Here is a 22,880-nt window from a genome sequence, read left to right as displayed (position 1 = left end):
CTGGGCCCACCGCGCAGCTCCCCTTGGCTCTCGGAAACAGCCCCACTGAGGCTCCCTGCTCTAGCCCTGCTCTCCCAGCAGAGGGACGGCCCCAAGCCCAAGCCAACTTCCCGAGCTCCTTGGTGTGAGCAATCTTTGGGGCCCCCAGGAAGAGGATCAGATACTTCAGCACATGCTCAGGGCCTTCTGCCAGCTGACCCCAGGCCCACCCCTTGTATGCTCCCCCAACAACCCCCAGGCCCCAGGCTCCGGCCACACCAATCTCCAGGACGCGCCCTGGCCCCACCGGCATGCTCCCAGCTGTGTGTCCTGCACACGATGGCCCACCTCCCCACGGATGGGTCTGACATTGGTTTCAAGGAGGTCTCGGGCTGAGAGCAGATGAGAGTAGCTGAGACTGCCATGGGGCTGTGCGGCAGTCACTTGAAAGGAGTGGGCCTGGTGGGGTGGGTGATCCTAGAAGGTGAGGCTCCTGGTATACCCTGGGAAGGATGGGGAGAGAAACAGAGGAGTCAAGGATGCATCGAGGCACAGGAGAGGACTTGTCTTGCTGCAGGGTGTGGGGGTAGGCTGTGGATTTGTAGGGGCGATGGAAGCTCAGCTGCGCCCAGCAGATCTGTGCTGCCCATGAGACAAAGGTGAGGCAATGGAGTTGGGGAGCAGCCAATGTGGGGGCCTCAGCAGAGAGATGGTATTTGCTGGCTAGGGTTGCCACTGGTGAGTGCACCCAGGGAAGGAGATGCAGGAGGCCAGATCCCTGGGACACGCTGGTGCCAGGAGGCCAGGAGATGAGGAGCACCCCACAGAGGAGCCTGAGAAGAGGCAGCCGGAGAGCGCAGTGAGGGTGGGAGGTGCGGGAGCAGGGAGAGGTGGCATGTGCCTGGCTGCTGAGGGCGCAGGTCAGGTGAAGGCTGAGACAGGACCAGTTCGGTGACATGGGGGGGACAAGATCCTGGTGGGCATTGGTCCCATCCCGGCAGGCTAGGAGTAAGGAGGCAGAGGCAGAAAGGTCAGACACTTTCATTGATCAGGGAACAGGGACTGTACCTGGAGGGTGAAGAGAGGGTTGTTCTCAATATGGGAAGAGCAACCACGAGTTTGCCTGCCAGAGAATGACCAGGAAGCGAGGGAAAAATGGATGGTTCAGGAGCGAGGGAGACTAGCTGGAGCCCCACCTGCAGCTGGGGGAAGCCAGTGGCCACGGTCCAGCCCAGCTGAGGGCTGCCTGGTTGGTCTGTAAGTAACGGTGGGCGGCACCGGGTGTCGGGGCAGATGCTGGTAGGTGGGGCATGTGGAGATGACATCTGCGAAAGTGCCCTTTGGATGGTTTCACTTCTCAGCAGAAAGGGAAGAAAAGGAAGCGAGGTCATCTGCCTGAGTGGGGATGGGGAGGAGGTGTTGGGAGTTGGGAGGCAGGAGGGGAAGGCATGAAGTCACTTTCCAGGAAAGTCGAGGGGAATGGCACAGGCACGCCTAGGATCCCTGAGTCAGTCTGTGGATGAACGGAGAGCGAGGCCATCCGCCCGCTGCTGTCTCCTGCCATCCATGTGGGTGCAGGAGCCCAGTGGATGGAGAGATTGTACCCTTAGTACAATGAGGAGAGTGATGGGGAGGAGGCCATAATGCCGTCATTGGCTGCCAAGTGAGGGCAAGGCCAGTGAGGGGCTGTGAGAACCCCCGGTGGCAGTGATGGAGTGAGGGGCATCCTCAGGCCTGAGCTGGAAAGAGAGTGGGTGTCAGAAGTGGGACCGCACGGGGTCCCCATGGATGGAGCACATCGGGCATCACAGAGGGTCTGGGATCTGGGCCTGACTCCCCTCCTGCCTCTAGCAGGGCAGCCCCCGCCATGGCGGTCATCTCTCAGCAAGCACGGCTTGTGTGCGTCTGCCCACTAGGCTCAGAGCCAGAGTCTCACATTCCCTGCCCTGATGCCTCCTTCCAGTCCTGGGCTCTGGAGGCCAATGTGCTCCCTGACCATCTCCTCTCTGTAGGTTCTGTGGCTGGAAGAGGCCGGCAGAGCCCGCGCTGGGATTGGGGCCTGGGTTTGGCCCGCCCTGACTCGGGTGTGGCTGGAAGAGGCCAGCAGAGCCCGCGCTGGGACTGGGGGCCTGGCTTTGGCCCGCCCTGACTCGGGTGTGGCTGGAAGAGGCCGGCAGAGCCCGCGCTGGGACTAGGGGCCTGGCTTTGGCCCGCCCTGACTGCGTGTGGTGCTTTCAGCCATGCAGCTACCCAGGGCCTGGGCTCTTCCTCTAAAATCCAGGCTGGATGGAGATCAGTGGGGACAGCAGCGGACTGTGACCTGCAGAGAGGGGGCATGGAGGGATGCCCAGGGACATAGCCTGCTGCCCCGGGCGGCTCTGCCCCACCCACCCTCGTCAGAAACCCAGCTGTCCCCTCACTAGGGGACAGAGTCCCCAGGCCTTCACCCTGCAGGCCTTTCCTGAAATCGCAGCTGGGAGCTCAGAGCTGGCTGCGCTCTCCTCGGGCACCTCCAGTCCTGCAGCAGGCACTGGGTCCCTGACTGGGAGGAGACAGCCCCTGTGCCCTGATGAGGAGACAGCCCTCGTGCCCTTGCACTGTAGGGCTGGGGTGAGGATGGAGAAGAGGGCTCCTGACCCAGGGGGGATGTCAGGGAGCCCTTCCTGGAGGGGGTGAACAGAGTGAACCAAAGTTCAGGGAAGGGCATGCTCTGAGCAGGGGGCAGCCTGTGCCAAGGTCCAGGAGTGACTACAGCCGCCCCATCTCCCTGCCTGGGTTGGCCCGCTTTGCCCTGGCCCTGGGCACGCGCTGGGTCTGCCCACCCTCCGAGGGCTCCCCAGGACATGGTGTACCAGCTCCCAGCACGTGGTTCTGCAGAGAGAGGGGGCAGCGGGGCAGGGCTGCGGCTGCCTGATAAGATGAGGTGAGATGAAACATTCCCTGCTGCATCCTGACTCCAGTCTCCAGGCAGGAGGGAGCAGTGGCGCGGCCAGCCAGGTCATCCCGGAGTCGAGGATCCAAATGGAGAGGTGTGGCCAGTGAAGGAGGGGGAGGGGAGGGCAGGGGAGCAAGACGGGAGGCCTTGAGCCCAAATCCACACCGTCAGGGTGGCCCCAATTGAGCTGGCGATGACCAAAGCTCACTCCTCTCCAGGCCACCCCTCCTGGCTGAGGGACCTAGCTCAGCACCGTGACAGTCCCCTCCCTCACTACATACACATAGGCCTACACACCACGTACACACACACGCACATGCATGCACGTGTCTTTCCCCCAGGGGCAGTTGCACAACAGCCAGCGGCCATGGTGATGACATTCAGAGTCCTTCTCTCTGTGCGGGTGGAGTGCCGGTATCACTGCAGAGGTCAGCCACGGGATTGCCCAGGCCTGGGCGGGCACGGCTAAGCCCAGAGCAGTGCCAGCAATGACCGGTTGTCCTGTTGGACTCCGGGGCCACCGTGGTCGACCCTCTAGCCACACGGAGGCAGAGGGCAGCTCGTCATAGTTGTCTCGCTGTGCGGGAGACACGCACCCACCGGGATGGCTAAAGCGCTACTGTTTACATTAAAATCTGGCATCTCAGTGTGAGGCTGGCCTAGAACGGAACCCCAGCCGGGCTGTGTGACCTCAGACAGGCCCTGTTCCTTGAGCGCTGTGAACCTGTTTCCTCATCTGGAAAACGGGGTGGGGTACACACCTCCCTTTCGGGGGTCTGAGGACTAAATGAATGGGTGCACACGGTGGGCAGGGGCTGGGGTGCCCCCCACCTTCTGTTGGAAGTGGTCTGCTGTCGGCTTCCAGGCCACACAAAGGACAGAGTCAGCGCAGCAGGAGCAAGTTGGAGGGGACAGAGAGGCTCTTCTGAGCCATGAGGAATGAGGGTGGCCACGGGCACAGGGAACACAGGCCACCGGCACAGGAGACGCTCCGCCAGGCGAGGCGATTCTGCCCACCCAGCCCGGGTTTCCACAGGGCTTATTGCTGCTCCTTTGATGGAAGGCTTGGGGCACAAGGCCTTCTGCAGGGAGACCCCAGATGGCCCTGGTGGGGGGCAGAAGCAGCTCTGCGAGGACTCAGCCCTGGGCCCGTCAGAGGCATCCCAAGGGTCTGATGTGGGCTTCCTCCAGGGGCCAACTGTAGGTTCTGCTGGGAAAGACCAGGCGAGGTCCGAGCAGCTTTGGGGACAAAGACCTTCTCCCAGGGCTGATATCAACTCACTGGAGGCTGAGAGGGTGAGTGTTTGACCCCCCTGCTCAGCCTGGTCCTGCTCTAGGCACTGAGGGGTGCAAAGGCAGGCTCTCAGGGGCATGTGCACAGCCCGAAGGCCAGCGTGCCTGGCGGGAAGGTGGGGGGTGCCAGGAATGGCGAGGCTGGGGCTGTGGCGGGTCCCTGGGGACAGGAATTTGGGGTGAGGAACTGGCCTTTTAGTCTTGGTACAGAGAGGAGTTGGGGGAGCTCTGAGCCAGGGTAGAACATAGTCTGGGTCTAGAAATGAGCCATCTGGGGGGAACTACAGTTTGGGGGGCCAGAGTGGGAACAGGAGACCTGGCACTGCAACACTCAAGGACAGGGCTGGTGGGGAGTGGGCTGGTGGGGAGTGAGGGGCAGCAATTGACCTCATCCAGGGCAGGGTGGGGTGAGCTGGGGTTTCAGGCCCCCTCAGGTGCTACGTGGAGAGGAGTTAACCTGGAGCAGGAGGGAGGAGTGAGATCCTGGCAGAGGGGACACGGGGACAAAGTCACAGAGATGAGAGCCTGGCTGCCTACAGCCTGGAAGGGAGGAGGAGCAATTTAGTGTTGCCGGAGCATGACACTGTGGGGCCAGGCTGAGAGCCACGACCGAAGAGGGAAGACAGAGGCTGTGCCCAGGGCGTGGCGGGATCCCACAACACGCCAGGGGCACAGGGTGGGAGCGGCTCTCGGGCCCTCGGCTGACTGTGCAACAGTGACAGCCGCAGCCCAGCCCCACCCCACTGTCGTGACGTCAAGTGGGAGGATGGGAGCCAGGCCTCCCCCGCAGCCTCCAGGAACCTGCTCAGCGCCCTCTGAGCTCCGGGCTCCCATGTCCTCAGCACACCATGGAGCTAGAAAGGGTTTCCTCCTGACACCAGGGGCCCTGGAGCTCATGTGACCATCCTCCCCCAGCCCGGCAGGGCCCAATGGGCTTCAGGGGAGCAGGAAGGGCATGGGCCCGGTGGCCTCCCGTGATGGAGGAAGGACAGCAGGATGACAGAGGCAGGGCCCTGGGGCTCCAGCCCTGACCCTAAGTGGACGCTTACCTGCTCCACTGAAGTCACCCTGTCTGAACTCCATCAGCTGCACCAAGACTTGTAGGGCAGTGGGGAGCCAGGGAGCATCCCACCTGTTTGGATGCGCCCTCTGGCTGTCTTGTGGAGTGGGCTTGCTGGAGGCAGGGCCAGCAGAGAGCCCAGCAGAGAAGGGAAGCAGTATCCCAGCAGGAGGGTTGTCCAGCACAGGCAGTCCAAGGTGAGGGGAGGCACCTGGAGAGGAAGAGAGGGACCTTCAGCAGGGGGAACCGAGAAAGACTTCCTGGAAGAGGCGGCATCTGAGCAAAGCCTCACAAGAGAGGAGAGGATCTGGGGACACACAGAGAAGGGAGACGAGGACATGTCCAGGGGAGAGGACAGCATGGATAAGGGTCTGGATGGGTGTGGGGGCAGCCACATTTGGGGGAAATCTGAAGGCCTGTATGGGACAGTTGTCCCTCTTAGCAGGGGCGAGAAGAGGCATCAGGCCTAGCTGGCTTGAGGCAAAATGTCCTGTCATTTTTCCTGGGGGCCAGGAGTATGGTGTTGGGGTGTGGCCAGACCTGGCTGTCACCGTTTTCCTCCCCTCTTTCTGCCCTGGAACGTGGTGGGAGCAGTCACAGGGTCCCACAGGTGGCCACAGGCTTTTCTGCGTCTGTAGGATGGCGGCAATTGTGGCATCCCTCTCAGGGCTGAGAGGCGGCGGGAGGGACATCTCACCAGTGAGAACGGGACACAGGTGCACCTTGTGGTCCATGCCTGGTGCATCCTGAGCATCCCGTTCTCCTTCCCCACCCGTCAAGGACCTGCAGCTGGTTGTGCAGCCCCTTCAAGCCCTTCCCTGGGGGAGGAAAACAGGCGTCTGTTGACAGTGCCACCCCCAGGGTCCAAGTCCTGAGAGGAGGTGTGCCCTGGAGGCACGGACAAAACCTGCCCAGTCTCCTGTAGGGCTCCAGGCCTCCTGGAGTCATCTCATCCTGAAACACACAGGACCCAGGTGGCAGCTGCTCCCCACGTGACTACACCCATGTCCACAAAGGTTGCCAAGGAGCACCAAGGCAAGGTCTCTTGGCAGGTCAGCCTCGGTGGCCCAGGCCAACCCCCAGTCTATCTGTCTGCCCAGCAGTCACCAGGTCCTTCTGCTGGTAGGAGCAGGAATGTGGTTCCGTGCACCCAGCTGGAACTGACACTGAGACAGGTCGTCCCTAGGGACCGCGTGCTCTACTGGCTCCCGCTGGGGCCATCGCTGGCTCTGCTGACAGCCGGGCCAGGAAACCAGTGGGAGGCGGCTCATTCCCCCTTCCGCGGTCCCACAGGTCACGGCTCCCCTGCTCTCAAAACACTTAGGCAGGCCTCTCAGCAGGGCAGCCCTCCTGTGCCAGGCTCTCAGCAACATGCCCCTGCCCACCTTTCCTTCGAAGGGGAGTCCAAGAAAGGGGAGGGCGGCAGCCCCGGCAGGGCCCAACAGCCCTGGTTCTTGCCTGGTCCTCACCGAGGCTTGCTTTGTGATCTTGGGCCTGTTGCTTAACTTCTCTGGGTCCCAGTTTTCTCATCTCTAGGATGGGATGCCCTCCACGCCACAGGCTGAGAATGAGAATTTCCATCCAAGTGTTGTTACCTGGCTCAGAACCAGAGCGGGTCACCAGTGATGCTCAGTAAATGTCCTGTGAGAGACCAGAGTCAGAGCCTGGGTCAAGTCACAACCATGCCCCCCACTCACTGCACCTGCAGGCAAGCCCCACCCCTTCCCTGGGCCTCAGTTTCCCCTGGGTCCCAGTTTCCCCTGGGTCCTAGCCTTTCTACTCTGGGCGCCTTCATTCTTCAGTAATCCCACCTACCATAAGGCCCCCTACAGATGGGACCTGTTGGGGTGGGGTCTCCTTGGCAAGGGCTGGGAGGAGGAGGCCCATGGGAATCGCTGGCCTTGGTCGGGCCATGAGGGCAGTTGTTTCTGGCAGACTCGAGCGAACGCACTCATCCCATCCTGTTTTCTGTTCACTCAGCAGCACCGGGGTCATTTGCTGAGGGTAGACCTGGGACCGGAATTCCAAAGTCCAGTCCAGCCAGAGGCCAAGCCCACCGCCCCGACCCACTTCCTCTTCCCCACCATGCACTGGGGCATCAGACCCCCGCCCACTTCTGCAGAGCAGCTCAGGAATCCAGTGATCAATGTGCGACTCGTGGCCAGTGCCAAGAGCTTTTCCTGACCTCTGCTGCCCCCTCGGCCTGACCCATGGGTGCTAATGGTGACTTTTGGGGTGGGGGTACCAAAATTTGATCTTTAGCAATTTTTTTCTCTGATTTTTCATCCTCACTGTAGAAAATATGACAAATTCAGAAAAGTATAAAAGAAAAATGTTAAATTATCCAGCATTTCACCACCCAGGTATAACTACATTAACATTTCTTTGCTTGCCTTATTGTCCGTGGCTGTCCGTATGCAGTTATTTTTTCAATGGGATTATACGGCTCTTTTTCTGAGCACGCCCATCTGCCTGAATCTTGAAGCACTGTTTGAAAGCCAGATTTCTGGGGCAGCATCAGAGCCTTATTGATGGAACCAGCCCCTCTAGGCAGAGGTTGGATCTCCTGCTGTGGCGCAGGGTGAGCAGGGCTGCCCGGGCGTCTCTGCGAGCCCTCCAGCTGATCCCCAGAGAGAACCCAGGAGGGGGACAACCAAGAGGGCACTCGTCTGGGCGCTGTGTCCTCCAGCAGGCCAACACCCTAGCAGGGCCGGGGCGGGCCCATGTCCTTCCTCACACCCATCTGTCCAGCCCACATAGGCCACAGGCAGGGGCAGGGGAGCAGGGGCCCCAGGGCAGGGTGAAGTGGACCCCGGATCCCTAACATCTGCCAGGTCCCACAGCCTACAGGAGACCATACATCAGCCATCAGGGCCTCCTCCTGACCCGCCAATCCTGCACGCCAGGAACCCAGCCCTGCAACAGGCAGGCACCCGACAGATGCAGAGCTAGTAGGGAGGGGGAGCTTGCACCCATCACTCCCCTCTGAGGCTGAGACAATGGACCAGACCCCACCTGTGTCCTGTGAGGCAGGGCTGAGGGTAGACCTGCCGCTCTGCAGGGAACACCTGACTTCAGGGGCTGCTGCTGCGCCCCCCGCCCAGTGATGGGACAGGATGCTCAAAAGAGGCACTGAGCGAGTGACCAGTGACCCTGCCATGGTGGGACTCAGTGCCACCGCTGAGCTGGGACCCTTCAGAGTGAGGAGTGAGGGCTGGCAGGTGCAAGGCTGGGCCCCCTTCTCTGGTACCCACATCCCCAACCCCTGCTACTTTGCAGATGACAAGTTTTCCTGGCAGGGGGTGGGGACCAACTCCCCATCTCTCTCGGTCTCAGCCAAGGGGCTGTGGCTGTGCCCCTGATGGTGGGCCATGCATGGCCCCTAGCCCTGTCCACCCCGACCTGTTCTGAGCAGCTCTGTCCTCTTTGCCCACAGGCTGCGCAGCCCCTGGGTGCCCTTGTGCCTCGGGCAGCCCCGAGTACTGCAGGGCCGGCTGGCCAGGTCCTCACCCTCCATCTGGGACAGGTAACATACCTGTTGTCTCCCCTGGCTCCCTGGTGTCTCTGCGTCTGTCCCCAGACATCTGTCCCGTGTCTGTGTCCAACTCCCCGAGACAGATGCAGAGGCCCAGAAGGTGAAAGTGAAGGCGTGGGCCGGCAGCACAGCCTCACAGCCCTCAGCCCAGCATCCCAGCCAAGGGCTCCTTCCTTGGGCTTGGACCCCCTGCAAGTGGCCAGAAGGGGCTCTCGGTGGAAGGCAGAAGGGAGATCCCTCGAGGCCCCACCATGTGCCAGGGGAGCTGGGCACTCACCCCAGTCCAGGGAACTCCCACAGGCAAGGAGGGAGCCAAGAATCACGTGCGCACGCACACGCACACACACGCACACGTGCACACACACTGCCGGTTAGCCCCAGATTCTGGTGTAACTCACCAGGCAGCAAACCCAGCAGGGCCCCCCAGGCCCCCAGACCTGGAAGGGTGGCCCCAGCCTGGAGGGCATGGCCCTGGCTGCTCTGAGCACCACACTCCTCCCTGTATGTCTGCTAAGGAGCTGTTTCCAGACGCTGGGGACTCCCTGACCCATCTCGGCCCTTGCCAGGACACCTTTTCACCCAGGGCAGGGGACAGAGGCCTCTGAGCCACAGGCCTCCAGCAGTTTCCCCCAGATTCCCAGTGGCCTGGTGGCCCCACCCCACACAGTGCCACCTCTTGACATTGTCCACTGTGTGGAGGGTGCTACTATGTAGAATGTGGACCAGCAACAGCCCTGCCCCCGTGTCTGGGTGCACCATCCAGTTCTGCAGATGTGGAGACTGAGGCTGCTGTGGCAGGGTTCGGGTTATTGCCTGGTGTGGGGGACACTGGACAGGGAAGGAGGTACTATCTGGGTGACCGCAGACCCTAGGTACACAGCCTGGACTGGGCAGAGGGGACACGTTCAGAGGTGTGAGAAGCTGAACCCCCAGGACTTAGTGACAGGGCTGTGAGGGGTAAAGAGGGGTCACCACGCCCACCCCCCGGGTGGGGAACGTGGAGGGCAGTGAAGGTGTGGTGGATGTGGCTGCATTGGACGGGTTGGGTGTGGAGATGCCTGAGGGCCATAGGTGGGTGGCTGGACGTGGTGAGGGTATGGAGCCTGACAGACACCCCGCTGGAGTCAGATGGAAACCTGGGAGGGGTCCTTGTGCAGCTGGCTTGGAGGGGATTTGGTCTCAGCATGCAGGGCAGGGGTGCAGGTGCAAACCGGGGCCCCAGGGAACAGCCCGGGCGAGGTCGGGAGGGGCCTGTGGTGTGACCGCCGGACCAGCAGAGGTGGGGAAAGACGTGGCAGGAACCCTGGGGCGGCCAAGTGCGGGGCATCAGCTATGCCTGGGGACGGGGTGCGTGTCCATGGCCCGGTGCCTGCAGCAAGCGGACACTGAGGCAGAGAGGGGTGCGAGAGTCAGGGGCTGGGGGCACTGCTAGCCCAAAGATTGGTTGGGTGTAGCAGGTGGTTGGGTGTGAAGGACTTGGGGAGGGGGAGCAGTATTTAAGGACTGGTGGAACAGGGAGTTGACTGCTGTATCTGGAAGGCCATCCAAAGGCCAGGGGTAAACTGAGGCTCTGTGAAGCTGCCTGACTTGTGAGATGTCTGCCCCGAGCCCACCCCATAGCCCCTTCATCCTCCCCTCCCACACCTGCCCCGTGGAGAATCCCTGCCTAGCTCATTGTCTGCCTCCCCTCTGGACCGCAGGCTCCCGGGGCAGGGGCAGGGTTTGTCTTACCCCTGGCTGTGAGGTCTCAGACAGGTTGCTTGCTCTGAGAGGTGAGGGTAGGGACCTCAGGGTGCCCAGAAGGGGCAGGGCTGGGTGAGGGGGCACAGTGAGCTGGGGGTGCAGGTCTCAGAATAGCACGGACCTAAGGCTGGTCAGTGAGGCCTGGGGTGTGGCTGGAGAAGGGGTGAGGACTTGGGGCTGAGGTGGCCACGTGGGTGGATGGACGACGCCCTCAACCTCTTCCCGAGGGCTGTGGGTACACCAGGAGCCCCTGCAGGGAACAGTCGACTTCAGGGGCTGCTGCGCAGCCCATTGTGCCTGCCCTAGGAGCCCAGGATGGCATAGGAGTCCCCAGGAAGTTCACCACCTCCCTGGGGAGGACAGGTCTGTGCTGGGAAGCAGCCTGGGACCTGTAGCTATAGAGTGCTAGAAGTGGGGCAGCCACGGAAGGCTGCCTGGAGGAGGTGGAAGGAGGCCTGAGCACTGTCCCAGAGAGCGCTCCCAGAGGCAGACCCACGTGGGCAGCTGTGGCACTTTGCCTCAGGGCTTCCCTCGTTGCTTGTTACTCTACTTCCTCTTGTGGTGACTGACTCTTGGGAAGACCCGCCCTGCCCTTCTCTGAGGTTCTCAAAAACATAAGCGACGCTTTATTTTTATTTGTTTTTAAAAATATAGCCCTGGGCAGGAATCCAAGAGTGCTTCCTGGAGGCTTGCTGGGTGTGTGCCCGCAGTGCCACATGCGGTTTACTCACAGGGCCCAGACAGAAGATGCCTCTGCTCGGGGCTGGGGGACAGTGGTGGCCCCAGGGGGACTGGGAGCCTCCTGCCTGCCCTCTACTCCCCTCGCTTGGGTTTGGGTCGGGAATATCACAAGAACGCGGGCTCTTGCCCAAGGTCCCACAGCACATCTGGGCAGAGTCAGGGTTCCAGGCCCTCTCCCACACCTCAAGTTTCCTGCATGACACCCGGGACTTCTGCCTGTCCCGTCCCCATCTCACAGCAACACAATCCAAAAGATGTTGGTCCCAGATAGCCCCTGGGCTGTGCACCCATTGCAAGGAAAGAACTGCTGGCTGCTGACCCACTCTGACCCAGACAACCGGAAGTGCAGCCCCTGCCTTGGGGAGCTCCGAGCCATCCCTGTTGGAGGCCCCCACACTACCCTCCTGCCTTTGCACAGCTTTAGTTCAGGTGAATTGTTGGCAGGTGGCTCGGAAGAGTGGGTCATAGTGGGTCTCTGTTTCCTGAGCATGTGGGGCTCTGCATCCTGGGGTCCTACCCTCCAGGAGACCCCATTCTGGGGGAAGAAAATAGAGCCTCAAGAATTGTCTGGGTTTCTGGAAGGCTTCCTGGAGGAAGGGGAACTTGAGCAGGCCGGGACCTTGCCAGGTTTCCCGTGCTGCATGCAGCCTCACTGGCCATGGTGGCAGACACTGCCTGGGCATGGGCCATTGCCACCAAACATCTCTCTGGCCCAGAGAAGTGACCCAGGGTCCCAGGGCCACACAGCCATTTTGGGGAAAGCAGGTCTGGTCTTGGGCGTGGCACTGCTGACTCTGGGCCTCAGCCATCCCAACCTAGCACTGTGGAGGAGCAGGAGTGAGGGCCCCAGTCACCTGTGCCACCCAGGGCCAGCTCTGTGATAGCCTGGGTGCTGATGGGTGCTCTTTGTACCTGGGTCCTTTAAACCGCCCCCAACACACTGGCCAGGTTCTGGGGTCAAAGACTCCTCCAGCCACCACCTGGGATTTACCTGTGAGAGGGACACTGGTGGAGTCTGAGGAACCGCCCAGGCCAGACTGGCTCAGGGTCAGAGTCCCTGACTCTGGGGCGCCGTGGTCTTCAGTGACGCCCGGGAGGCTGTGTGTGAGTGTGTGTGTGTGTGTGTGAGTGTGTGTGTGTGTGCGCGCGCGCGCGCAGGTACTCGCGTGTTAGTGCGGCACGCCCCGGCTGGCCTGCGGGCCTTAGTTTCCCCCGCTCAGCGCCGCGGCCCGGCCCGCCGCCGCCATGTCGTTGCAGCGCGCTGCAGGAGCAGAAGGGCGAGCTGCGCAAGCGGCTGTCCTACACCACACACAAGCTCGAGAAGCTCGAGACCGAGTTCGACTCCACGCGCCACTACCTGGAGATCGAGCTGCGGCGCGCGCAGGAGGAACTGGAGAAGGTCACGGAGAAGCTGCGCAGGTGAGGGGCGGGGCGAGGGCCGGGGCGGGGCGAGGGCCGGGGCGAGGGCCGGGGCGGGGCGAGGGCCGGGGCGGGGCGAGGGCCGGGGCGGGGCGAGGGCCGGGGCGGGGCGAGGGCCGGGGCGGGGCGAGGGCCGGGGCGGGGCAGGGCCCGAAGCCCGGAAAGCCGCACGCGGTGCTCCCCTCTCACCCTGGCTGTTGACCCCACTCAGATAGGGAGTCCAGAGGTTCTGGTAGGGGAAGCTCTTCCTCCAAAGTCACACTTTGGAGCAGCTGAGCCAGGATTTGAACCCAGCAGATCTCCAGACCCAGACTGCTCCACCCGGGGCCCAGCCATGGTCCCCTGGGTCCTGATGGGAAAAGCTGTGTCTAGCCCGGAGATGAACCAGTTTAGGGACCATTCCCTTGAGCGCGTACGGGCTAATGAAGTGTCGATCCAGTTGTGCTGGACTCCCTCAAACACCAAACTTTTCTAAAAGCAGTTTTCTTGTGCACATTTAAAATGGATGTTTTTCTGAAATGTAATATGCACTTTCTCATCTTCTTAAACAGAAAACGCAAGAAGCATGCAACCTTTGCTGTTGGCTTGATTTGTTTTAGGTATTTGTAGAGAATCGGCTGGTGTTGCCCGTAGGGAGGACTTGCCATAGGGAGAGGGTTTGTCCCTCTCCGAACAGCCCCACCTCCTGAGTGTTTTGAATGTCACCCTCCATTCATGTGGAAACCAAGCTTGGGCAGTGCAGTCAGACCTCAGTTAAAATCTGGGCCCTGCCAGTTACTGCTTTAAGTAATTAAAGTTTCACCTCAGTTTCCCTATTGGCAAGACAGGGGCCATAACACGACACATAGGTTGTCTGAGGCTGGACACCATCCCCAAGCCCCCTCCCACCAGCAATGGAATCTCCAAGCACCTGATTCCCACCTGACACTCAGCTCCACTCCTCCTACCCGGCAGAACCGGGTCTTGTTCACTGTGATGTCTCCAGCCTCACCCTGGGGCCCATCACATAGTTAGTGTTAAGTTTCTTCCCTGCTCATTTGCATTTGAACTGTCAACCCCATAACAGGTTTGTAAGAATTGTGGGTCAAATGTGAGTAAACTGGCTCCGCGTGTGGATGGGACAGAGTCTCTTGTGAATAACAAGCCTTCCCTTCCCATCTTCAGGGGGTCCCGGGGTGGAGGGGGAAATACAGTCCTGGGCCCTGGCCTAGGAAAGGCTTCTACAAAAGTTTGCTTTAATGGGATGTTTTCTGCTGTGTGCAGAGGGGCACACATTCCACCAGGGTGAAGCTGGTGGGGTGAGCTCAGGAGGTCCAAATTCAGCCCCACCCTGCTCAGCAGGCTGTGTGGCCATAAGGGTCGTGGGAGGGACAGGCCTTGCATGGCAGTGATCCCCTCGCCTCCTGCACCAGGATTCAGAGCAACTACATGGCACTGCAGAGGATCAACCAGGAGCTGGAGGACAAGCTGTACCGCATGGTGAGGCCGCCACGCAGCGCCCACTCCCCCACCCCACACCTCCTTCCCGGGGGGAGCCACCCAGCTGACACCCCTGGGCCACTCAGGAGCTGGGACACAGGTCTTGCTGGTCCCACCCCTTTCTCCACGGAACATGTGGAGCAGGGGGTGTGCTCTCAGGCTAAGGAAGTACTTGGGTCCAGGGCTGCCCTGTGCTGCCTGAGTGGCGGGTGCAAGCACTCCAGCCTGGGGGTGTGTAAGAGGGGCTGTGGACGGAGGACATACACTGGGAACGGGCCCCCCAGCTCAGCCTGCCAGTCCAAGGACCTGGGCCCAGGAGGATAGGGAGGCCCGAATTCAGGCCCTGGGTGAGCCAGAGGCAGGTTTGAGCCCCAGCTCCGCCTCCCATGGGGACCCCTCTGTGGGGACCCTCACACCACCTGCAGATGACCTCAGTGGGGTCGCCATTTTCTCTGTGAACACACTGCTGGGACATGTCCAAGAGGGGCAGGGTGTGGGTTTCTGGTGCCACTCCCTCACTAGGATGAAGAGGTTTCCTTTCTTTCTACTTTGGTGACCAGCTCATTTTGGTTTTGAAAGCAACAACCTGCCCACCTTTGTGGTGCTGTCAGAGACGGGGGGTGGCAGGCCTGGGGGCTGGGCCTGGCTCTGCCTGGGTGCCTGGACACCGGCCCTTTCCTGAGCCTCAGTTTCCCAATCTGTCCAGTGAGGTGGGCTGGGCTCTATGCCAGGCACAAGTCATCTGTCCTCCGTCCCCACTCCCAGCTCCTGAGGCAGGACACTGTCACCTCTGTGTTGCACATGAGAAACTGAGGCTCAGAGGCAGTGACGTCCCCAAGGCTGTGTGGCTTGGCAGTGTTGGACCCAGGAATTGAACCAGGGTCTGTCTGTGCTCATAAACCCCACACCCTTGGCCCTCTAAGTGTCTTGTCACTCATGGCTACAAGGGACAAACCAGGGGGTGCAATCGAGCGACTGGGTTGGCCCGCCAGGAGCCAACCACGGGCCTCCTCCTCCCACTGTCCCACCCCCAGGGCCAGCACTATGAGGAGGAGAAGCGTGCGCTGAGCCACGAGATTGTTGCCCTCAACAGCCACCTGCTAGAAGCCAAGGTGACCATCGACAAGCTGTCGGAGGACAACGTGAGTGCCGCGCACACTTGGCCCATGGAAGACTGCCGGTGGGCCCAGGCGAGGGCTTCCCAGGATGCACTGGGAGTCACATTCTGACTCTGAAGGGTCCTGAGCTCAGCTGCTTCGGCCCCAGCCTCAAGGGGCTGGTGCAGGGTACAGGTGGATGGACAGGCTGGTCAGGGCTTTGAGAAGGACCTGGTGCAGTTGGGGAAAGATGGGGCTGTCTCACTGAGGACGCCAAGGGTGTCCTTAAACAGACCCTCTGCTGTAAGGACTTGAGCTAGGGGATGCGGGGCCATATTATCCCATTCAAGGCAAGGCTTCCTGATCCCAAGGCGGGGTCATGGCCACTCAGGACTCCTGCCCTTGGCCAGTCCCAGTGTCGCATCACAGCCGTGTGGCTGCCCATGGGGCCTAATTTCAGGGACCCTGTGAGATGGGCCCAGTTGCCTTCCACAGACCCTGGACAGCTGCCTCTGCATTCACGAATTAACTTCTACCTTGCCAGACCCTACTAGGCTCGAAGATGACGGTGTGAACAACACAGGCAAAAAAAAAAAAAAACACCTCTGGCCACGTGGAGTTCACATCTGAGTGGGGCAAACTCTGGGGTATGTTAGAAGTGTGAAATGCTATAGAGAAACAGAAAGCGAAGAACGGTACCAGGGAGTCGCCAGCTGCAGGGCCTGCAGATTTCAAGAGGGTGCTTCCGGAAGGGGCTGCTGCGCCAGGACCTGAGGGAGTGAAGGAGCCAGCCATGCAGACATCCGTGGGAGAAGCATTGCTTCCAGGCAGAAGCAACCGTGGTGTGCAGCTGTACCTGGTTAACTTGGAGGATCCCAAAGGGGCCAAGGAGCACCCAGGGGGAGGGGGAGCCAGGGTCTGAGGTCAGAAAGACCATAGGAGGCAATGTTGTAGAGGCTCCTCCCAGAAACCTGGGCTTTATTCTGAGTGCAGTGGGGAGCCATGGAGGGTTCTGAAAACAGAGGAGCAACGTGATTGCATGTGCAGCTTCCCAGGGCTCACGTGGCTGCCATGCTGGAAACAGGCTGTAGGGACGAGGACAGGAGCAGGAAGATCAGGAGGAGGCCAGGACCATAGTCCAAAAGATGATGGTGGCTCAGATGACGGTGGAACCGGGCAGAGGGCTGGGATTCTGGTTGTGTTTTGAAAATAGAATCAACAGGACTAACCAAGATTTAGGATGTGGGTTGTTAGAAGAGCTGAGTCCAACCCAGCTACAGGATTCAGAGCCCAAACAAAAGGAGTTGCCTGCCATTTCCTGGCTGGGGACAGCTGGGGAGGGACAGGAGCTGGGTGGGAGATACACAGGAGCCCTTGGAGCGGAGCTGTCACCAGGGCAGCAGGAGGCCCGGGTCTGGAGTTGAGCGTGAAGGCCGGCATGCCGGCGGAGACTGCCGAGGCAGCATGCAGATGAGAAGCAGGGAGGCTCCAGGACGGAGTAGGGACCAGCAAGGATGCCTGGGAGGGAGTAGCCAGTAGGCTGGGGGACACCAGGCAAGTATGGTGGCCCAACAACCACTTGAGAAGGGGGCTGCAGTCAATGCCCTGGCCGGCTGGCTTGTCAGCTGCTGAGAGACCAGGTCAGAGGGCCAAGGAGAGGCATTGGGATTTGGGGTACTGGAGGTCGGTGGTGGAGTGGAGCGGTGGTTCCAGACACAGGCCACCCTTCTAAGGAGTGTGGCTGTAACAGGAGGACAGGAGGACATGGGCTCGGGACAGGAGGTGCTTCTTAACATGACAAGGCCAGGCCCCTTACCTAAGTGGACACTAGTCCTGGGGGCCTCTCTGCAGGGTTGGTGCACATGAGGAAACTAAGGCATGGCCAGCTTGAGTGGTTTCCCAGGTGACCCAGGTGGTGTCTCGCAGACGGAGCCAGAACTCAACCTCGGGACTCCGACTCCAGCAGCCCCGGGCCCTGGGTGGCCAGAGTGCTTGCCTCCACCTGTTCGCTCTGCCAGAGTGTCCCGTGAGCATTTCCTCCCCGAGCCAGCAGCTGCGGCTGCTCAGGAAAGGCTCCCAGCCGTCCCAGAGCTGGCCACCTCAGACATGGACAGCCCAGGGGCTTGGGTACTCAGCCAGGTGCCCCAGGGGCTATGGGCATGGCACCAGCTTCCCAGTGGCAGCCGCTCCTGGCTGTGGCTGGTGGGGCTCAGTGGCAGACCTGGGCTGGCTGGGCAGTGCCTGCAGCCCCCTGGTGCCAGGGGCAGCCGGTCGACTGGGGTCACACAAGGGGTCAGTTCTCAGCTCTCAGGCAGCCGTGCTGTTCTGTTCCTAGGAGGCCCAGGGAGGCACTGAGAGGGGTTTGGCGACTCCGACGCCCTCCACCGTGTAGGCCAAGTTGGGGGCACCAGCCTTCAGTGAGGGAGGCTCCAGGGCCGTGGTGGGGGGACAGAAAGGTGCCTGTGTCAGAGACAGCCTTGCCTGGACAGCAGGATGCCTGGTGCTGGCTGGGTTGGGACTGTGGCCAGCCCTTGCCAGGAGCAGCCATGGGGCAGCTCAGGTGGGTCACTGGGCCTCCGGGCCACCCCAGGGCTAGCTGTCAGAGCCCTCGCAGTGGGGACCCCGGAGGGACGGGAATGCAAGCCCCAAACACAGGCACATGCAACAGAGATTTTCAGTGGCGAAGCCACACCCCTTGAGTCCTACTGTTTGCATCTGTTTTCAGCTCAGGAGGCTGAGCCAGCGCCCACCTGGGCCTGGGGTCACACACCTGCCCAGTCCCTGCCCAGCCCTGCAGCCACACTGCTTCCAAACCACACTCTGGGAAGAGGGTTGTGAGCAGCAAGTCTGAAGTGCGGGGTGGAAGGTGCTGGGGGTTCATCCTGCCTCCCATTCCTGCCTGGCACTCCCACCCCATCATCTTTGGAAGGACGCCGGGAGCCTGAGGGACAGGGACAGGGAGACCAGGCCTGCTCTACGAGCCTGGGGGAGCTCAAGGCCATTGGGGCTCCTTCTTCTACCACTGCCCCCCACCTTGTGGGAGGTTCCCATCTTGGCAGGGCTCAAGGGCACCAGCTAGGGCAGCGGCAGGGCCCTCCATGCTCCGGCAGCCCCAGGTCAGAAAGAGGCTCTCATTTTGCAGGCAAGAGTGTGGAGCCCAGAGAGGGCCAGAGCCAGCAGTGGGTCCTTGTCCTGCTGAGCGCACAGCAGGCCCTGTGCACACCACTGCCCCCGCTGGCCACTCGGCGCTGGTCAGGGCGGCGGGGCCTTGGCTGGGGTGAGTGGCGCCAAACGCCTTCTCTTGTCTTTTAGGAGCTCTATAGGAAGGACTGCAATCTAGCGGCCCAGCTGCTGCAGTGCAGCCAGACCTACGGCAGGGTCCACAAGGTGTCTGAGGTAACGTGGCCCCGCAGCCAGGCCCGCCCCGCCCCGGGACCACCGGGCTCCTTTTGTGCCAGTGCTACCCCAAAGCCATTTCCCATCTTTGAGGAGGAAGATGCCAGCTGAGCCTGAGCCTCCTCTGTCCCCCTCGCTCCTGTGGGGTCATGACATTGGAGGGGCCGCCAAAGGCACCCCACCTCACGCAGCCGGGCAGCCCCTGGCCCTCACCAGAGTCCCTTTGGCCCACCCCGGCTGCTGGTTGCCCTCTGTTTCCTTTGGGGGGCTGCTCCAGGTCCTTGCTTCCACTGAGCGCTGACACGGCAGAGTGACCTTTGTGGAGCTTCGCAGGAGCCTGTGGCTGGGCACGATGACCGGCAGTGCCTATTTCAGAAAGAAAACATTCAGGAAAGAGGGCGTGGCTGAGGCCACATGGCAGGCAGGTAGCAGAGCCAGGACCCAGAACCAGGCCTGTCTGATGCCAAGGGCAGATGGGCCAGAGGCCCACCCCTGCCCGCCTATGGTCGCCGCACCCTGCACACCCCGTCCCCCGACCCTCCCCTCACATGCAATCTCCCAGCCAGGCCTGTGTGTTCCTTTCCCCTGGTCCTGGGCCATGCCTGAGACACTCACAAAATAGATCAAACAGTAGCGGGACACCCCCACATGGCACCAGGCGCTCTCAGCCCTGGCCCTCAATCTTTGTTGCATCTGAGTCTGTCTTCTTCAGGAGCGCTCCAGCAGCATGACTAGGGGGCTGGGGAGTGGGTCATGCCCCCAGTAGAACCCACAGAACCCACGGGCCTGGGAGAGCAAGTCAACCCCTCGCTGGGCACAAAATGGGTGGGGTGGGGGTGGCGGGGGGTGGAGCCTTGAGTGGGGCCTGAATCAGACCTGGGTTCCGGCTTCTCCAGGCGACTGCAGCTTCTGGGCTCTCCTGGGCCCAATCAGAGTGGGATGGGGAGAGGTGACCCAGGATCCCCAGGCAGTCACAGCACCCACACCCCTGGGAGCTTGTTCAGTACAGCGTCCTGGATCCAGGCTCCCCCTGGTGTGATTTGAGAAGCCGGGAGGCCCCCGTTCGTCTGTCTGCCTGTCGGTCATGGCTAACATCAGTCCTCAGCTTCAGGGCCAGGGCTGGGCTGTCATGCTAACAGTGACCCTGTACCCGCCGTCCCCCTCCTCGCACCCGTTCCAGCTGCCCTCGGATTTCCAGGAGCGCGTGAGCCTGCACATGGAGAAGCACGGCTGCAGCCTGCCATCCCCGCTCTGCCACCCGGCCTACGCTGACAGCGTCCCCACCTGCGTCATTGCCAAGGTGCTGGAGAAGCCGGACCCCGCCAGCCTGTCCTCCCGCCTGTCCGATGCCTCCGCCCGCGACCTGGCCTTCTGCGACGGGGTGGAGAAACCAGGCCCGCGGCCCCCCTACAAGGGAGACATCTACTGCAGTGACACAGCCCTCTACTGCCCGGAGGAGCGGCGGCGAGACCGGCGGCCTAGCGTGGACGCGCCCGTGACCGACGTGGGCTTCCTGCGGGCCCAGAACTCCACTGACAGCGCGGCCGAGGAGGAGGAGGAGGCCGAGGCGGCGGCCTTCCCGGCGGGCTTCCAGCACGAGGCCTTCCCCAGCTACGCGGGCTCACTGCCCACGTCCAGCTCCTACTCCAGCTTCAGCGCCACGTCGGAGGAGAAGGAGCACGCGCAGGCCAGCACGCTGACCGCGTCGCAGCAGGCCATCTACCTGAACAGCCGCGACGAGCTCTTCGACCGCAAGCCACCCGCCACCACCTACGAGGGCAGCCCTCGCTTTGCCAAGGCCACGGCCGCGGTGGCGGCCCCGCTGGAGGCCGAAGTGGCCCCAGGCTTCGGGCGGACCATGTCACCGTACCCGGCCGAGACCTTCCGCTTCCCGGCCTCTCCGGGTCCCCAGCAGGCCCTGATGCCCCCAAACCTGTGGAGCCTGCGGGCCAAGCCGGGGACCGCCCGGCTCCCCGGGGAGGACATGAGGGGCCAGTGGCGTCCCCTGAGCGTGGAGGACATCGGCGCCTACTCCTACCCCGTGAGCGCTGCCGGCCGCGCCTCACCCTGCAGCTTCTCTGAACGCTACTACGGCGGGGCCGGGGGCAGCCCGGGCAAGAAGGCCGACGGCCGCGCCAGCCCGCTCTACGCCAGCTACAAGGCCGACAGCTTCTCCGAGGGGGACGACCTCTCCCAGGGCCACCTGGGAGAGCCCTGCTTCCTGCGGGCGGGCGGAGACCTGAGCCTCAGCCCCGGCCGCTCGGCTGACCCACTGCCTGGCTATGCACCCAGCGAGGGGGGGGACGGGGACAGGCTCGGGGTGCAGCTGTGTGGGACCGCCAGCAGCCCTGAGCCCGAGCAGGGTTCCAGGGACTCCTTGGAGCCGAGCTCCATGGAGGCCTCCCCGGAAATGCATCCTGCCGCCCGCCTCAGCCCCCAGCAGGCCTTTCCGCGGACTGGTGGCTCGGGGCTGAGCCGCAAGGACAGCCTCACCAAGGCCCAGCTCTACGGAACCTTGCTCAACTGAGCGCCTGCGTGCAGGCCCGGCCGTGGTTCGCTCCCCGCCAGCCCACGTGCCCCAGAAGGGCCGGCCTCACCTCTCCCCAGCCCCCGCTGTTCCCCCGCCCCGGCCAACAAGGAGGAGTCTGTTCCTCCCCGCACCTCCTCTCCTCCCCAGCCCTGTAGGCCTGAGAGGAGGGTCCCCCACACCACGGTGTCCACCCAGCCCCGCCCCGTGGAACTCCACTTAGAGCGTTTTTCACACGTCCTTCCCCCATGTGAGAGGAGCATCCCCCCTTTTATAAAGCGAAACTATTTTTATAGAGAAAAAGGGTCTTTCTTAACGCACTTGGCCTCCAGCTCCCTGGACGGCTGCCTTGGCGTTTTCAACACAAAGCTCCTTTATTTTTTGGGCGAGGGTGCGTGGGGCCTGCCCCTTGGAAGGGAAGGGAAGGACGGTGTCCTGTGGAGACCAGACTCTGCAAGTGGGGAGACCACCCCCGCAAGCCAGTGACAAGGGAACCCTGAAGTTGTGTCCACGAAGAGGGAGCTGAAACAAATCCGGGGCTATGAAGTGTTTTAAAAATCCATTCTTCGCAGTGTGGCCACCACACCGCCCTGAGCCCTCCCACGGCCCATAGTCCCGGGTGGGCCAGGATGATGCCCCAGTGCGGCCGGTGCTCATCTCCGCCCCCGGGTCCGCCCCCCGACACCGTCTTACTCTACCTCAGACATGATGAGGCCCTCCATTCCTGGTTTCTGTAGCTTGCATTCTTGTTGTCTCTGATGCATGCCCTGTCAGTTAGTACTGTATTTTGCATTCATTAATAAAAGACACCGGTGGAAAGAATCTGAGTTGGGCTGTTTCTCCTCCTCCTGCCTTTTGGTCTCGGGAACCTGGGGTCCCTGGTGTCCCTCCCCAGCCTTGCTCTCTGCAGCCAAGTTGGGCCCCTTAACCCCACTTCACACCCCATCCCCATAACACCCCGTCCCCACCCCGCCATCCAAGTTCCTATCTAGGGTGTGGATTCTCCTGCTTCTCCCAACCCACTGGAGACAACAGCTCTTTCATCTCATTCTCCTGCGCGCTGCCCCACCGATTTCCTGGCCCCTAATCCTCGTGTCTCAGACTTGGCTTCTGCTCCTTGAGATGTACTGGGGCCACGGATGGAATGTCGGCAGGTGGCCTTTTCCCGGGCACACGGGATGCTGCCGCTCTGCTCTGTCTTCCTGTTGGTATTGGGAACTGGCTGTCAGTCCCGGAGCCACTCCATTGGTTAGAAAAAAAAAAATTGCTTTCTTTTCCCCGGCTCTTTAAGATTTTCTCTTTGACTTTGGCTTTCTGCAGTTTCCCTGAGGTGTGTCTGGGTGTGGAGTTCCTTCTTAGGAATCCTTCTGAGGATCCTCAGGGAGTCACATCTGTGGATTGGTGGACTTCACCAGTTCTGAAAAATTCTCAACTATTATTTTTTTAAAAACATTTCTCTGCCCATTCTCTCTGTTTTCTCCCTCCGGGTTTGTTTCCCAGACCTGTGCTACCTCAGGCCTGCAGTGGCCCTGTCACCCCCCACCATGCCCTGTGCCACTCCAGGCCTGCAACGGTCCCTGTCACCCCTCCCCACACCCTGTGCCATCCCAGGCCTGCAGCGGGCCCTGCCGCCCCTCCCCACACCCTCCGTGGTTGCTGTGCTCTCCCTGCTACAC

At 61.7% G+C, this 22,880-nt stretch overlaps 1 protein-coding gene across 7 annotated transcripts in view; it reads left to right on the top strand.

Moving 5' to 3' along the window:
* BEGAIN (brain enriched guanylate kinase associated) overlaps positions 1-22,026 on the top strand; it is a 50,811-nt gene extending 28,785 nt beyond the window's left edge. For 3 of the 7 annotated variants that reach the window (XM_016926729.4, XM_016926733.4, XM_016926731.4), the window contains exons 3-7: positions 12,544-12,705; positions 14,118-14,184; positions 15,219-15,326; positions 18,594-18,677; positions 19,858-22,026. In XM_016926729.4, the coding sequence (XP_016782218.2) occupies positions 12,544-12,705; positions 14,118-14,184; positions 15,219-15,326; positions 18,594-18,677; positions 19,858-21,204 (1,768 nt within the window). In that variant the 3' untranslated portion in view covers positions 21,205-22,026. Of the gene's footprint in view, positions 1-8,668; positions 8,794-12,543; positions 12,706-14,117; positions 14,185-15,218; positions 15,327-18,593; positions 18,678-19,857 lie in introns of those variants that run through there. The other 4 variants (XM_054666305.2, XM_063793875.1, XM_054666306.2 and 1 more) reach the window with 2 other exon arrangements.
* Positions 22,027-22,880: the final 854 nt, after the last annotated feature.

Source organism: Pan troglodytes, chromosome 15, assembly GCF_028858775.2.
Source record: "Pan troglodytes isolate AG18354 chromosome 15, NHGRI_mPanTro3-v2.0_pri, whole genome shotgun sequence".
Taxonomy (NCBI): Eukaryota; Metazoa; Chordata; class Mammalia; order Primates; family Hominidae; genus Pan; species Pan troglodytes.
Note: the sequence above shows the minus strand (reverse complement) of the source record. Positions and strands in the feature narration are given on the sequence as shown.